Raw genomic sequence first — 13,912 nt, forward strand, 5'->3', positions numbered from 1 at the left:
TTATTAGCACAGTGCACATAATACACACCAAATAAATATTTTGACTAAGTGAACGAATAATTATCTAAAACTTAGATAAATTTAACAGTAAAGTCACTGATGATCTAGAAGATACATTATAATATTCACATCATCAGGAAATGATTTCAGCTATAACATAATAATCATGTATCACCTGCAGAAACCACTTTCATATAAAGATATGCTATTCACGAGGACCTAAGGAACTGAACATTCCATTATCAAAGATCAATTCATGATTCATGGCTAAAGAATAAAAACAATTATCATTTGCTTTGTAACATACTACTAATAAAACAGAGTTTAATATATAGCCAGCAAAATATTTTGAACTTCACAAATATGACACAAGGTTTTGGCTGGACAGATGTGATGGTCACTGATATAAGCAATACAAAATATGTGATAAGCAATATGATAAAGAATCAAAATCCAAATGTTTTTAATGTAGAATTAGAAACGTGTTCAATAAAAAACATTATGTTTTTAGGGTCTATGATGTAACAGTAAAGGTATAGAAACATATGTGCTTCTGCAGGCATTCAATAAATAACTGCTGAATGAATATGATAAATTCTGAGAAAAAATAGACTTTAAGACTGTTTCTACACAATATGAAATTGAAAATATGATGCTGTGTAAAAATTTTTTTAAATGTGTGAATTTTATGGTATGTAAATTATATTTCAATTTAAAAAATACAAATTCCAGAGTCGTATTCCAAAGCAAAAAACAAAACAAAACAAAAAAGCAAACAAAGAATACAAAAAGCATTTTTTTATCTTCATTTTGGAAAAATTAATGACAAAATTGCTATGCATCTTTGTGAAGATATCTAAATCTTTACTTTTTTACTACCATTATTTATTATTATAACAAATATGTATAAATTAAATATATATAATTTAAGTATAAATTATAATTGTTTACATCATACTTTTGATAAAAATTTACTAGGGAAAGAAAAATTTGGTTCTAGGAATATCCACCACATGTATTTTAATCATGTGTGAGACAAGAAAAGTCTCCAAAGTACAAAGGGCCGTGAGATGTAACTACTCCATTTCAGTCTGTGATTTTTCTAGTATGGAGAGAAGATGGAGAGTATACAGCAAAAACCAAAGCCATCAATTATGTCTCCAGCAAATTTGCAAATATACAAAATAAAAAATTATGTCAGACGACAGAAAAATCAGCTTATTTCATTTATTATGGCAATATGGGTCTTCATGAACAGATTTGCCATCTTGTGAAACAAAACTTTGTTATATTCCATATATGAATGAATTCTAAGGAAAACTGATCAATTTATCTGTTAAGAATCCTCTTTGGAAATAAGCACAGTTTTTTTTTTTTAAAGACCCAAAATAAAATATAAAAATTCTTATATAGACTGTGTCCAAATAAAGTATAGCTTTTCCCGCATTCATTACACATTATTTACCTGCTTCTATAGTGATCAATATTGAAACTCTCTATTTTACATTTCACTTTGGTATATACATCCTGAACATCTATGGAAGCACTGAGGTCTTCTAGTTCACTGACCATGCAAAGCTCTGCAACAAGAGGCAAACATTAAAATCAGCATAGGCCTAACAATCAATATTAAAACCTTCTATTTTAGATTAAATTCATATATATATTCTTGACATCTACAGAGGAAGTGAGACTTTCTGTTCATTAACCACACAAGATCCTACAACACTAAGGAAAAGTAATAAAAATTCAGGTATTATATTCAATATATTAGTACTGCTAATAGAAATCACCTAAGTTAGATCTAGTGATGTTTAAGTGACAGATATAAATAAAACTAAAGTCTACTATTTCTTCTAAAAATAGTGTTTAATATTTTATCTTTTCAGTAGAGAAGAGAAGTAACACTGTACCTGTGCCTTTATTCTCAGGATCTGGAGCAAAGAGTTTTATAGTAATTTTGGGGAGCACCCACTGCATCCACAGACTAATCCGTCCACTGGCTCCACCAATGTTACTTGTAGTTTGTTCCAAAGTCACAGAATCTGAAAATGGTGAATCATCACCTGCTTGTATAGAATCTCCCTGGGATGAGAAAAAAACAACAGTGTAACAAATAAAAATAACCTTGAAAATTATATAAAATTTGAAATTACCACTGAAAACTTTTCCATAACATATATTTGCTAACAATAAACATTTAAATGCTTATGTTGATACATGTTAATAATATATGTACTAATCACATGTTTTTTATAGTTGAAATGTCCATGCATGTCATTCCAGTCTCCTCAAGAGTACATAAGATGCAGAACAAGTTTGGGTTGTACCAATGGGTATTTCCTTAGAGAGCAGGGTCTGCAAGCTAAGGTATAGCCAGGAGCCAGATCTTGTCTATTTTTGGAAATAAAGTTTTACTAGATCACAGCCATACTCATTCATTTACCTACTGCCTATGGCTGCCATGTAGCAGTTAGGCAGTTTCTATAGAGATATTACGGTCCACAAAACCTAAAATATTTACAATCTAGTCATTTATAGAAACCAGAGGTTTGTCTACCCCCACTATGAAGTACTTATGTGAATCTACAATATCCATAGCAAATTGATTAGCATAATTAGCATGGCTTAAGAAACAGAGGGCACGTTTTGCATGGAGCACTGGGTGTTGTGCAAAAAGAATGAATACTGTTACGCTGAAAAAATAAATAAAATGAGAAAAAAAAAAAAAAGGTTGGATTTGACAGATTTTTAAAAGAATTTAAATAATCTCTATACACAACATGGGGCTCAAACTTACAACCCAAGATTAAGAGTCACATGCCCTACTACTAAGCCAGGCACATGTCCCAACAACAGATTCTTAAAAATGATTTATATGGCTAAATGGTTAGAGGTAAAGAGCATGAGTTTATTCAATTCAACAAATACATAATGAATTATAAATATGTAAGTTCCCGCATTTGGTACTAACAAACTTTTTGTAAAAGGTTCATTTGGTCATCGTTGTTTTTGTTAAATCTTTTCAGCAGCTGTTAATGGGCTGGAGAAAAATAAATCCTGGTATGGAATTGAATAGCTTCAGCCTCAGAAGCAGGAAGACACGGTGCCAGGGACAATGATCAGTCACTCCTGTATTCTATTCTTATAGGATTAACTACCAAATATTTCGGTTTTTAAAATTCCAACTTTGCTGTTCATTTAAAAACCTTCAAAAATACCCATTCTCTGAGAATTGATCAAATACACTATAGCATGCTTACTTTTTTTAAAAGATGTGTATGTACTTTTAAAACTTTAATTATATGTACTTAAACTCAGTCTGGTAGGCAGCATGATGCACTAGGGTTAAGGACTTCTTTAGACCCTAACCATGGGATTTAATCTCTTGGAGTTTGTTTCCTCCTCTGCAAAATTTTGATATTTATCTCTTAGAGTTGGTAAGAAGAAATAAGAACATAAATGTGAAGTGATTTACATATATAAGCAATTTGTAACTAGTAGGTATAATTATCACCATCAAACTGAACCACTACTTAGAAACTGTATACTCACAAGTCTTACAGAATTTGGTATTCAACGCTCTCTTGCCTTTCTCATTTTGTTATCTTTCTAACTTGAGCACATTTTCCTTTGTCATATGTCCTCAACTTATAATAGTTTGTTTTCGCTTTGAATGTCTCAAACAAGATGTTCACTTCCTATGCTAAGGAGTCATGACCAGTAGTCAACAGCCAGAACGAAAAAATTCTTAAAATTTAATAAGATAACATAATGTGGTGAGTATACTGTTTTCTATGGAGAGTTTCTCAGAGCAGAAGCCACTAATCTGGCAACTCAGAGCAGGGGCAATGAGTAAAATCTCATACAAAACCAAACCACAATTTCTGCTCTCACAACCACAAACATCCCATCTACTCAGGTCTATTTAGTGTCTACATGAAGTGTTTACCTGAATCTAAGTTCTGTAATACCTGTCAATCAGAAGGAGATATTAATTTCCTTGAATCCCCAGAAGGAGACCAAACAGGGATGATTTTCACAAAAGAACAGACAAGTACTTATTGTTGGAATACTTAGGCCCAGGCATAGCAAAACAAAAGTGTCTTTTGATTTACTGTGACAGAAAATTATAGACTTAAATCTGAAGATAGCGTAGTCAATTCCTTGTTCCACTTCACCAAGCAAAGCAGACAGCTCACTCTGATGTTCTCATATAAATTCTTTTCCAAAGTAAGTAGTCCTAACTCTGCTATCATTGAAATTCTTACAAATTGAGAAGGTATACAAAAATTCAGGGTTTTGGTTGCTGCCTGAAGTAACACAACACCTAATGAAAAGCACAAACTAATCCCAGAAAAGGATGTATTTTACAAAGTCAAATTCAATAAAAGACACATAATGTAGTCAAGATGCCTTTCTTTATGGGTAGGTTCTCAGAGCAGAAGCATTCATAAATTAAATTATCCTTCAAGAGTTAGAAGAACATCATAACCCCAAGAATGGAAACTGCAAAGAAAACAGCACCTCAAGTCAATGTGACCTAGTTTTTTAAAAAAATATTATTAGGTATATTCAGTAGGAATGTTAAGAAAACTGTGGCTTCAAATTTAATAAGTAAGCACTCCTGAAAAAGACTTTTGCTCTCCTTCCACACACAGCTCCAATTTTCCTTTTGGATTTACAACATTTGGTGTGTTGTTGTTAAATATGTTTGTGCATTAATTTTCTACTCGATTTCCAAATCTATAGCAAAAATTGAGCCAGAATTGGAGATGCTGAACTATTTTCCCACACCTCTTTATGCCAAGTTCTAAAATATACAGTTCAATTCTTTCACCATTTTGTTGCAAATTGACCAAAAGAACTGAGTTTATTTTTCTAGCTGAATTTATCTTTGTTCATCTGGAAGAGCAAACACTGCAGCCCTTCATCCTTGGCCTGCTTCAGAGCTCAGGGATGATCATAGTTTTGGCCACACTGCTACTCTCCCTTATCAAAATAACTCCAGCATTCTTGTTCAATCACAAAACTTCCCAAAGGGCTAAACACTTCCACCACGGTTTGTACTTAAGTCAACAGTAACAAGTGGCCTGCTGTGGTTTCCACTACCTTTGGTCTCACTATTTCAATGCAAGGGTGGGAAAAATGATGAACTGTTTTCAAGCTTCGTACTTACGCGTTTTACTCCTATTTCCCCCTCTACGACCATCCAGATTGATATTCAGGAAGCTAGAGTTAAATTCACTGGAATGTATGGTACTTCCTATCAACATGTCAACATAAAAAGAATTACTCATAGTTTAAAGTATAAATCACCCAAGGTTCATATAAACAAATACTTCTCTTCTTCTTAATACAAACAACTGTAAAAAGTGTGCTTTTTAAAATCAGATTCATGTATAATGAATTCTTTATAGACAAAATAATTAATATATTTGACCTGACTCAGCAAGAAAAACAATACTTTAAATAGTAAATGTTTTAAAATTTTTATTGTTTTTGAATGCAGATATTAATTAGAAATAAAAAATTCAAAACTGTGATTTCAAAAAATTTCCCAGATATATAATTGATATAAATAAGCACAACAAATGTAAGATGGCCTTACAGCAATTTCTTTCTAGATATGTCTCCTGAGACAAAGGAAACAAAAGTGAAAATAAACTACTGAGACTTGATCAAAATAAAGAGCTTCTGCACAGCAAAGGAAATAATCAACAAAACTAAAAGGAAATCTACAGAATGGGAGAAAATATTCGCAAATGACATATCTGATAAAGGGTTCATATCTAAAGCACATAAAGAAATTATAAATTTGGGGTACCTGGTGGCTCGGTTAAGTGTGCAACTCTTGATTTCGGCTTAGGTCACGATCTCAGCATTGTGGTACAGAGCCCTGTATCAGGCTCTGAGCTTAACAGAGAGTCTACTCTAGATTCCCTTTCTCTCCCTTTGTCCCTCCCCTCTGCTCTCTCCCTCAAATAAATAAATCTTTTTTTTTAAAGATAATTTATTTATTTGACAGGGAGAGAGATCACAAGTAGGCAGAGAGGCAGGCGGGGGGGGGGGGGGCAGGCTCCCTGCTGAACAGAGAGCCTGATGCAGAGCTCGATCCCAGGACCCTGAGATCATGACCTGGGCTGAAGGCAGAGGCTTACCCCACTGAGCCACCCAGGCACCCCTCAAATAAATAAATCTTTAAAAAACCCACAAAACTACCATATGATCCCACAATTGCATTATAAGGTACTTACCCAAAGAACACAAAAATGTTAATTCAAAGGGGTACAAGCACCACAATGTTTACTGCAACATTATCAGCCAAATTATGGAAAGAGCCCAAGTGTCCATTGACTGATGAATGGATAGAGATGTGGCATGTAAATATACAATGGAATATTACTCAGCCATAGAAAAGAATGAAATCTTGTCATTTGTAACAACCTGGGTGGAGCTACATAGTATTATGCTAAGAAAAGTAAGTCAGAGAAAAACAAATACTGTATGCCTGAAACGAATATTGCACTGTATGTTAGCTGGAATTTACATAAAACCTTAAAAAAATGTAAGGTGACCTCAGATTGATAGGTTAATTTATATAACTCTTTAGATTTAAAAAGCAAAACCAAGTAAGTCAATAATTGTGATGGTGAATATGTGAATATGATTATTTGGAAATAGGAAAAGCATTACAAAGTATTTTGTTGATGTATGCAAAGGCTAAAAAATAAGCTCCACTTCTCTAATCTATTTTGATATACATATATATTATTTTTGTCTTCCAACAGCTATTCAATTGATCAGATGATAATTTAAATGCTAAAACTACCACACTTTTTAAAAGTAGGCTCCACCCCCACAGTGGAGCTCAATGCAGGGCTTGAACTCTTGATCCTGAGATCAAGAGTTGAGCTGTGATCATGAGTCAGATGCTCAGCCAACTGAGCCACCCAAGTGCCCCATGATTCCCACATTTTGAATAAAAATGTCTTCCTAAATGTTCAAGATAAAAACCATTTAAAGATAAATATTGAATGAAACAAGTCTACTTTAAGGGGGAGAGTTAAAATGATTACAATACATTCTTAATAATTCAGTATTCAAACTAAATTTAGCTTAAAAAAAAAAGATTTAGTTATTTGAGAGAGAGGGAGCATGTGCATGAACAGGGGAGGGGTAGAAGGAAAGGAAGAGAGAGAATCTTCAAGCAGATTCCCTACTGAGCCCAATCCTGAGCTTGATTTCATGACCCTAAGATCTTGACCTAAGCCGAAATCAAGAGATAGCTGCCTAGTTGACTAAGTCACCCAGGCACTCCAAACTAAACTTACTTTCTAAAGGGTTGTTGGAAATAATAATTTGACATAGCTTACTGCTTAATATTACTGTACCATAATAAGTAAAAAACGGACAAAAGTTTTGCTATAGCAGTTAGTGTCAAACAACTTCTCAGCCAATATTCACTTTTGTTTTTTAATAAATGTCTCAACAGATATAACTGACATGTAACATTGTAATAGTTTCAGGTGTACAAGATTATTTGTGTATACTGTGAATGATCACAATAAGTCCTGTTAACATCTGTCACCATGCATAGTTACAGGTTATTTTTCTCTTGTGATGAGAACTTTTAAGACCTACTCTCTTACCGACTTTCAAACACAGAATAGAGTATTATTAACTCTATAGTCCCTGCTGTACATTATATCCCCAGGACTTACTTATTTTATAATTGGTAGTTTTTGGCTTTTGGCCACATGTACCTATTTTTCCCCATAGTCACTTTAAATTTAACTAAAAATAAATATTTTAAATAATTACTGCAGACTAACAAATGAAGCACCTCATGTAAGTTTTTTTTATTTAAATTCTCGTTAGTTACCATAGAGTGTAATGTAAGTTTCAGGTGTACAACAGAGTGGTTCAGCCCTTCCATAAAAAACCCTTTGCTCAAAAAAAAAAAAAAAAAAAAAAAAACCCTTTGCTCATCACAAATGCCCTCCTTAATTCCCACCACCTACTTCACCCATCCCCTCACCCACCTCCAACCTGCTAACCACCACTGTGTTCTCTATAGTGAAGGGTCTGTTCCTTGGTTTGCCTCCCTCTCTTTTCCCCCTCTTTGTTCCTTTGTCTTGTTTCCTAAATTCCACATACGAGTGATATCATCTGTCTATGACTGACTTATTTCACTTAGCATAGTACTGTCCAGCTCTATCCATATTGTTGCAAATGGCAAGATTTTATTCTTTTCTATGGCTGAGTAATACTCGTGTGTGTGTGTGTGTGTGTGTGTGTGTGTGTGTGTGTGTGTGTATCTCACATCCTCTTTATGCTAGGCTGCATAAAGCTATTTTAATCCCTGAATCAATGAAGAATAGAAGTCAAATTCTGCCAGAACCAATGCTTCCAACATGAGAGGTTAATCTGTCAATTTTTACTTTTGGTTGAGTTGTGAATCAATATTCTAAACATGGACTCAGTATTTTATATTTTTTGCTGCATACTAAAATTTTTGTCCCCCCTTCTGTATAATACAGAATTATCTCTAGGAAACAGAATCCATTATGGACTAAATTTCCTGGTCCATCTAACTATTATATGTGCATACATATCCATGCCTCAATTCCAATATTTTAAATTCTTCTAAGGATAAAGGACGTTATCTTAAATGTTTAAAATTTTGTAAAAAGCTGAACATACATTAGGCTAAGTATCCAATTTAAGAGATTAGAAAAAACAGGAGCGCCTGGGTGGCTCAGTTGATTAAGGTTCTAACTCTTAATTTCAGCTCAGGTCATGATCTCAGCATTATGAGATGGAGTCCCACATTGGCCTCTGTGCTAGGTGTGGAGCCTGCTTAAGATTCTCTCTCCCCCTCTGCCCTTCCCCATCTCTCTCTAAATTTAAAAAAGAAAGAAAAAAAAAAGAAAGAAAACCCCTACAGAATAAAACAGGAAAAAATGCATTTTTAAAAAAAATTTTATTATTTCAAGAGAGAGTACGTGGAAGGGCAACCGGAAGAGGGGGAAAGAGAGAGCGAATCTCTAGCAGACTCCCTGCTGAACACAGAGCCCAACATGGGGCTCAATGATTTTATACTGCCAGAATGGTTAAAAGAAACTTCTCATTATGAAATTAACAGTAAAGGGTTTTAAGGCTAGTAATAGCTCCTGGAGTCACTCAAAGAAGCAAACACACAAAATCCCTTTGTGGGAAGAGGGCCTCAACCATAATATAAAAGTCTCATAGATAAAGTTCCACTAAAGAAACACTCCCAATACAAGGTTACAGAACACATAAGAAAACAATCTATTATGAATAAAAGTTAAAAACACAACAAACAAATGACTAGACTCTCAAAATATTCAGACAACACATCTGATAAAAAATATAAAATAATTCTGTTTAAAACAATAATAGACAAAAAACAAAAAGCTCATTATATAGCTTTATGAATTTATATAAAAATATATTTGCAGTGACTTAGTAAATTATATACATGCCCTGTACTATAATAAATCAGATTTCACTTAGTCATAATGAGTTGACATTCCCAATTCATTTAACATCCACATATTCAATAGCAATGTGTTTGAAACCCACTCTGCACCAAGCACTGTACCCATCACTTAAATTAGGGTTATCCTCTGATAGAAAGATAACAAGGAACGGATGGTAGTGCAGAGTTTTTATTTCACATCTAGTATAGCGCTGAAATAATATAATCATTATTTGACATCTTTATCTCTGAACCAATGGAAGCCTTTCAGTCTAAATCATTTTACTTCTACCTTATTAAAAACTTAACACATATTTCAGATAAAAAACATCATAAAAAGCACATATAACATAGAAACAGAAAAGGCAACAAAGCGTCAATTTTTCACTATGTCTTTTGTTATTTGTACAAAATTTATTAGAGCTAAAACATAGTTCCCTTCACACAAAATTACTGGCAAAAAAGAAAATTATGTCCAACTTGAAAATATTGTCTAATATTTAAAACTTTTTAAGTGGAATATTTATTCAATATATTACTGGAAGTCCCAGTCCGAGCAATTAGGGAAGATGAAGAAATGATGGGCACCCAAAGTGGAAAGGAAGAAATAAAATTATCTTTGTTCACAAAAAACATGACCTTCTATGTAGAAAACCCTGAAGAATACACACACACACACACACACACGCACACACAAATTTTAGAATTAATGAATTCAGCAAAATGTGTTTCTATATACTAACAGTGAACAATCAATAAAGAAAATAAATAATACAATCCCATTTAAACTGCATCAAAAAGAATAAAATACTGGGGTGCCTGGGTAGCTCAGTCTGGTGAATGACTCTTGCTTTCCACTCAGGTCATGATCTTAAAGTTGTAAGATCAAGACCTGCATTGAGCTCCATGCTGAGCGTAGAGCCTGCTGAAGAATCTCTCCCTCCCTCTCAATATAAATGAATGAGTAAATAAATAAATAAAAAGAACAAAATACTTAGGAATAAACAACCAAGGAGGTTTAACACTTGTATGCTGAAACTTACAAAATATTGCTAAAGAAATGAAAACAAATATGAACATAAATGGAAAGACATTCCATGTTCATGGATTGGAAAGCTTAATGGTTAAGATGGGGAGTTACTATTTAATGGGTACACAGTTTCAGTTGAGTAAGATTAAAAAAGTGGATGATGGTGATGGTTGCACAACAGTGCCACAAATGGTACATTTAAAATCGTTAAAATGGTAATTTTTACGTGTATTTTACAATAAAAAATTGACATACAAAAGTTAAGTGGGACATAAAATCATAATCAATAATATGTCAATAGTTAACAATAGCTGACAGTAACAATAGTGAAACTGAGGAAATAACCTAGAAAGAAAACAGGCTTATGAATGTGAAAAAAGGGGAAAAACCAAAAGCCAAAACAAAACAAAAAGTGCTTCAAAGACATGGAAAGAGAAAAAATTCTAGAAAGAGAGTCTAAAGATAATGTAGAAGTATTTTCTCAAGTGATATTGTCCGAGAACATTCCAGGACTAAAAAAATATATACCACAAATACCACAAAACCACAAGTGCTGAGCAGGATAAATAATACAACTATACTTAGTGGCAACAATTTACTTAAAAAAGAAAGATTTATCAAATGCACTGTGTCCCATAATTCATATGATAGTATACATTATAGACTCGGGTAGAAATGCAGAAAGTTTTCATTTCAGGTTTGCTATTTATTCTATCTCTGACCTCAAGCAAATTACTTAACCTCTGTTGCCACAAATTTTTCAGTCTAAAAGGGAAATGATAATATTACCCACCTCATAATATTGGATTGAGAATTAAAAGAAATACTGCTTGCAATGTCCAAAATGGCCAAACTATGGAAAGAACCTAGATGTCCATCAACAGATGAAGGGATAAAGAAGATGTGGTATAGGGGCTCCTCGGTGGCTCAGTGGGTTAAGCCTCTGCCTTCGGCTCAGGTCATGATCCCAGGGTCGTGGGATCGAGACCCGCATCGGGCTATCTGCTCAGCAGGGAGTCTGCTTCCTCCCTCTCTCTGTCTGCCTCTCTGCCTACTTGTGATCTCTGTCTGTCAAATAAATAAATAAAATCTTAAAAAAAAAAAGAAGATGTGATATATATATATATATATGTATATATATATATATACACACACAATGGAATACTATGCAGCCATCAAAAGAAATGAAATCTTGCCATTTGCAATGATGTGGATGGAACCAGAGGGTATCATGCTAAGTGAAAAACGTCAATCAGAGAAAGACAATTATCATATGATCTCTATGATAGGAGGAATTTGAGAGGCAGGGCGGAGGATCATGGGGGGTAGGAGGAAAAAAATGAAACAAGATGGGATTGGGAGGGATACAAACCATAAGAGACTCCTAAACTCACAAAACAAACTGAGGGTTTCTGGGGGGAGGAGGGTAAGGATTGGGTGGCTGGGTGATAGACACTGGGGAGAGTATGTGCTTTGGTGAGTACTATGAAATGTGTTAGCCTGATGATTCACACACATGTACTCCTGGGGCAAATAATATATTATATATTAATAATAAAAAAAAGAAATACTGCTGTAAAGTACTTAGTTTAGTGGTGCTCCAAAATATAAAGCTAGTGTAAATCTCCTCCATAAAATTTTTGCATTAGGCCCTGAGTTCAGCCATACAACTTTCTTTTTTTTTAAATTTTTATTTTTTCAGCATAACAGTATTCATTGTTTTTGCACAACATCCAGTGCTCCATGCAATAAGTGCCCTCCCTATTACCCACCACCTGGTGCCCCCAACCTCCCACCCCCTGCCCCTTCAAAACCCTCAGGTTGTTTTTCAGAGTCCATAGTCTCTTATGGTTCACCTCCCCTTCCAATTTCCCTCAACTCCCTTCTCCTCTCCATCTCCCAATGTCCTCCATGTCATTTGTTATGCTCCACAAATAAGTGAAACCATATGATACTTGACTCTCTCTACTTGACTTATCTCACTCAGCATAATCTCTTCCAGTCCCGTCCATGTTGCTACAAAAGTTGGGTATTCATCCTTTCATTTTTTTTTTTTTAATAAACATATAATGTATTTTTATCCCCAGGGGTACAGGTCTCTGAATCGCCAGGTTTACACACTTCACAGCACTCACCATAGCACATACCCTCCCCAATGTTCATAACCCCCTCCCCCTCTCCCAACCCCACCTCCCCCCAGCAACCCCCAGTTTGTTTTGTGAGATTAAGAGTCACTTATGGTTTGTCTCCCTCCCAATCCCATCTTGTTTCATTTATTCTTCTCCTACGCCCCTAACCCCCCATGTTGCATCTCCACATCCTCATATCAGGGAGAGCATATGATAGTTGTCTTTCTCCGACTGACTTATTTCACTAAGCATGATACGCTCTAGTTCCATCCACGTTGTCGCAAATGGCAAGATTTCATTTCTTTTGATGGCTGCGTAGTATTCCATTGTGTATATATACCACATCTTCTTTATTCATCTGTTGATGGACATCTAGGTTCTTTCCATAGTTTAGCTATTGTAGACATTGCTGCTATAAACATTCGGGTGCATGTGCCCCTTCGGATCACTACGTTTGTATCTTGAGGGTAAATACCCAGTAGTGCAATTGCTCGGTCATAGGGTAGTTCTATTTTCAACATTTTGAGGAACCTCAATGCTGTTTTCCAGAGTGGTTGCACCAGCTTGCATTCCCACCAACAGTGGAGGAGGGTTCCCCTTTCTCCACATCCTCGCCAGCATCTGTCATTTCCTGACTTGTTAATTTTAGCCATTCTGACTGGTGTGAGGTGATATCTCATTGTGGTTTTGATTTGTATTTCCCTGATGCCGAGTGATGTGGAGCACTTTTTCATGTGTCTGTTGGCCATCTGGATGTCTTCTTTGCAGAAAGGTCTGTTTGTGTCCTGTGCCCATTTCTTGATTGAATTCTTTGTTCTTTGGGTGTTGAGTTTGCTAAGTTCCTTATAGATTTTGGATACTAGCCCTTTATCTGATATGTCGTTTGCAAATATCTTCTTCCATTCTGTCAGTTGTCTTTTGGTTTTGTTAACTGTTTCCTTTGCTGTGCAAAAGCTTTTGATCTTGATGAAATCCCAATAGTTCATTTTTGCCCTTGCTTCCCTTGCCTTTGCTGATGTTCCTAGGAAGATGTTGCTGCGGCTGAGGTCAAAGAGGTTGCTGCCTGAGTCTTCCTCAAGGATTTCGATGGATTCCTTTCTCACATTGAGGTCCTTCATCCATTTTGAGTCTATTTTCGTGTGTGGTGTAAGGAAGTGGTCCAATTTCATTTTTCTGCATGTGGCTGTCCAATTTTCCCAGCACCATTTATTGAAGAGGCTGTCTTTTTTCCATTGGACATTCTTTCCT

General features: G+C 34.9%; 1 protein-coding gene across 2 annotated transcripts in view; it reads right to left on the minus strand.

The window, feature by feature from the left end:
* The window catches only part of VPS13B (vacuolar protein sorting 13 homolog B), an 811,037-nt gene that overhangs the window by 341,042 nt on the left and 456,083 nt on the right, over positions 1 to 13,912 (minus strand). For both annotated transcript variants that reach the window (XM_045996973.1, XM_045996994.1), the window contains exons 26-27: positions 1,914 to 2,085; positions 1,466 to 1,580 (exon numbers count right to left, since the gene is read on the minus strand). In XM_045996973.1, the coding sequence (XP_045852929.1) occupies positions 1,466 to 1,580; positions 1,914 to 2,085 (287 nt within the window). The remainder of the gene's footprint in view (positions 1 to 1,465; positions 1,581 to 1,913; positions 2,086 to 13,912) is intronic.

This window comes from Meles meles, chromosome 1 (genome assembly GCF_922984935.1).
Source record: "Meles meles chromosome 1, mMelMel3.1 paternal haplotype, whole genome shotgun sequence".
In the NCBI taxonomy this organism is placed as follows: Eukaryota; Metazoa; Chordata; class Mammalia; order Carnivora; family Mustelidae; genus Meles; species Meles meles.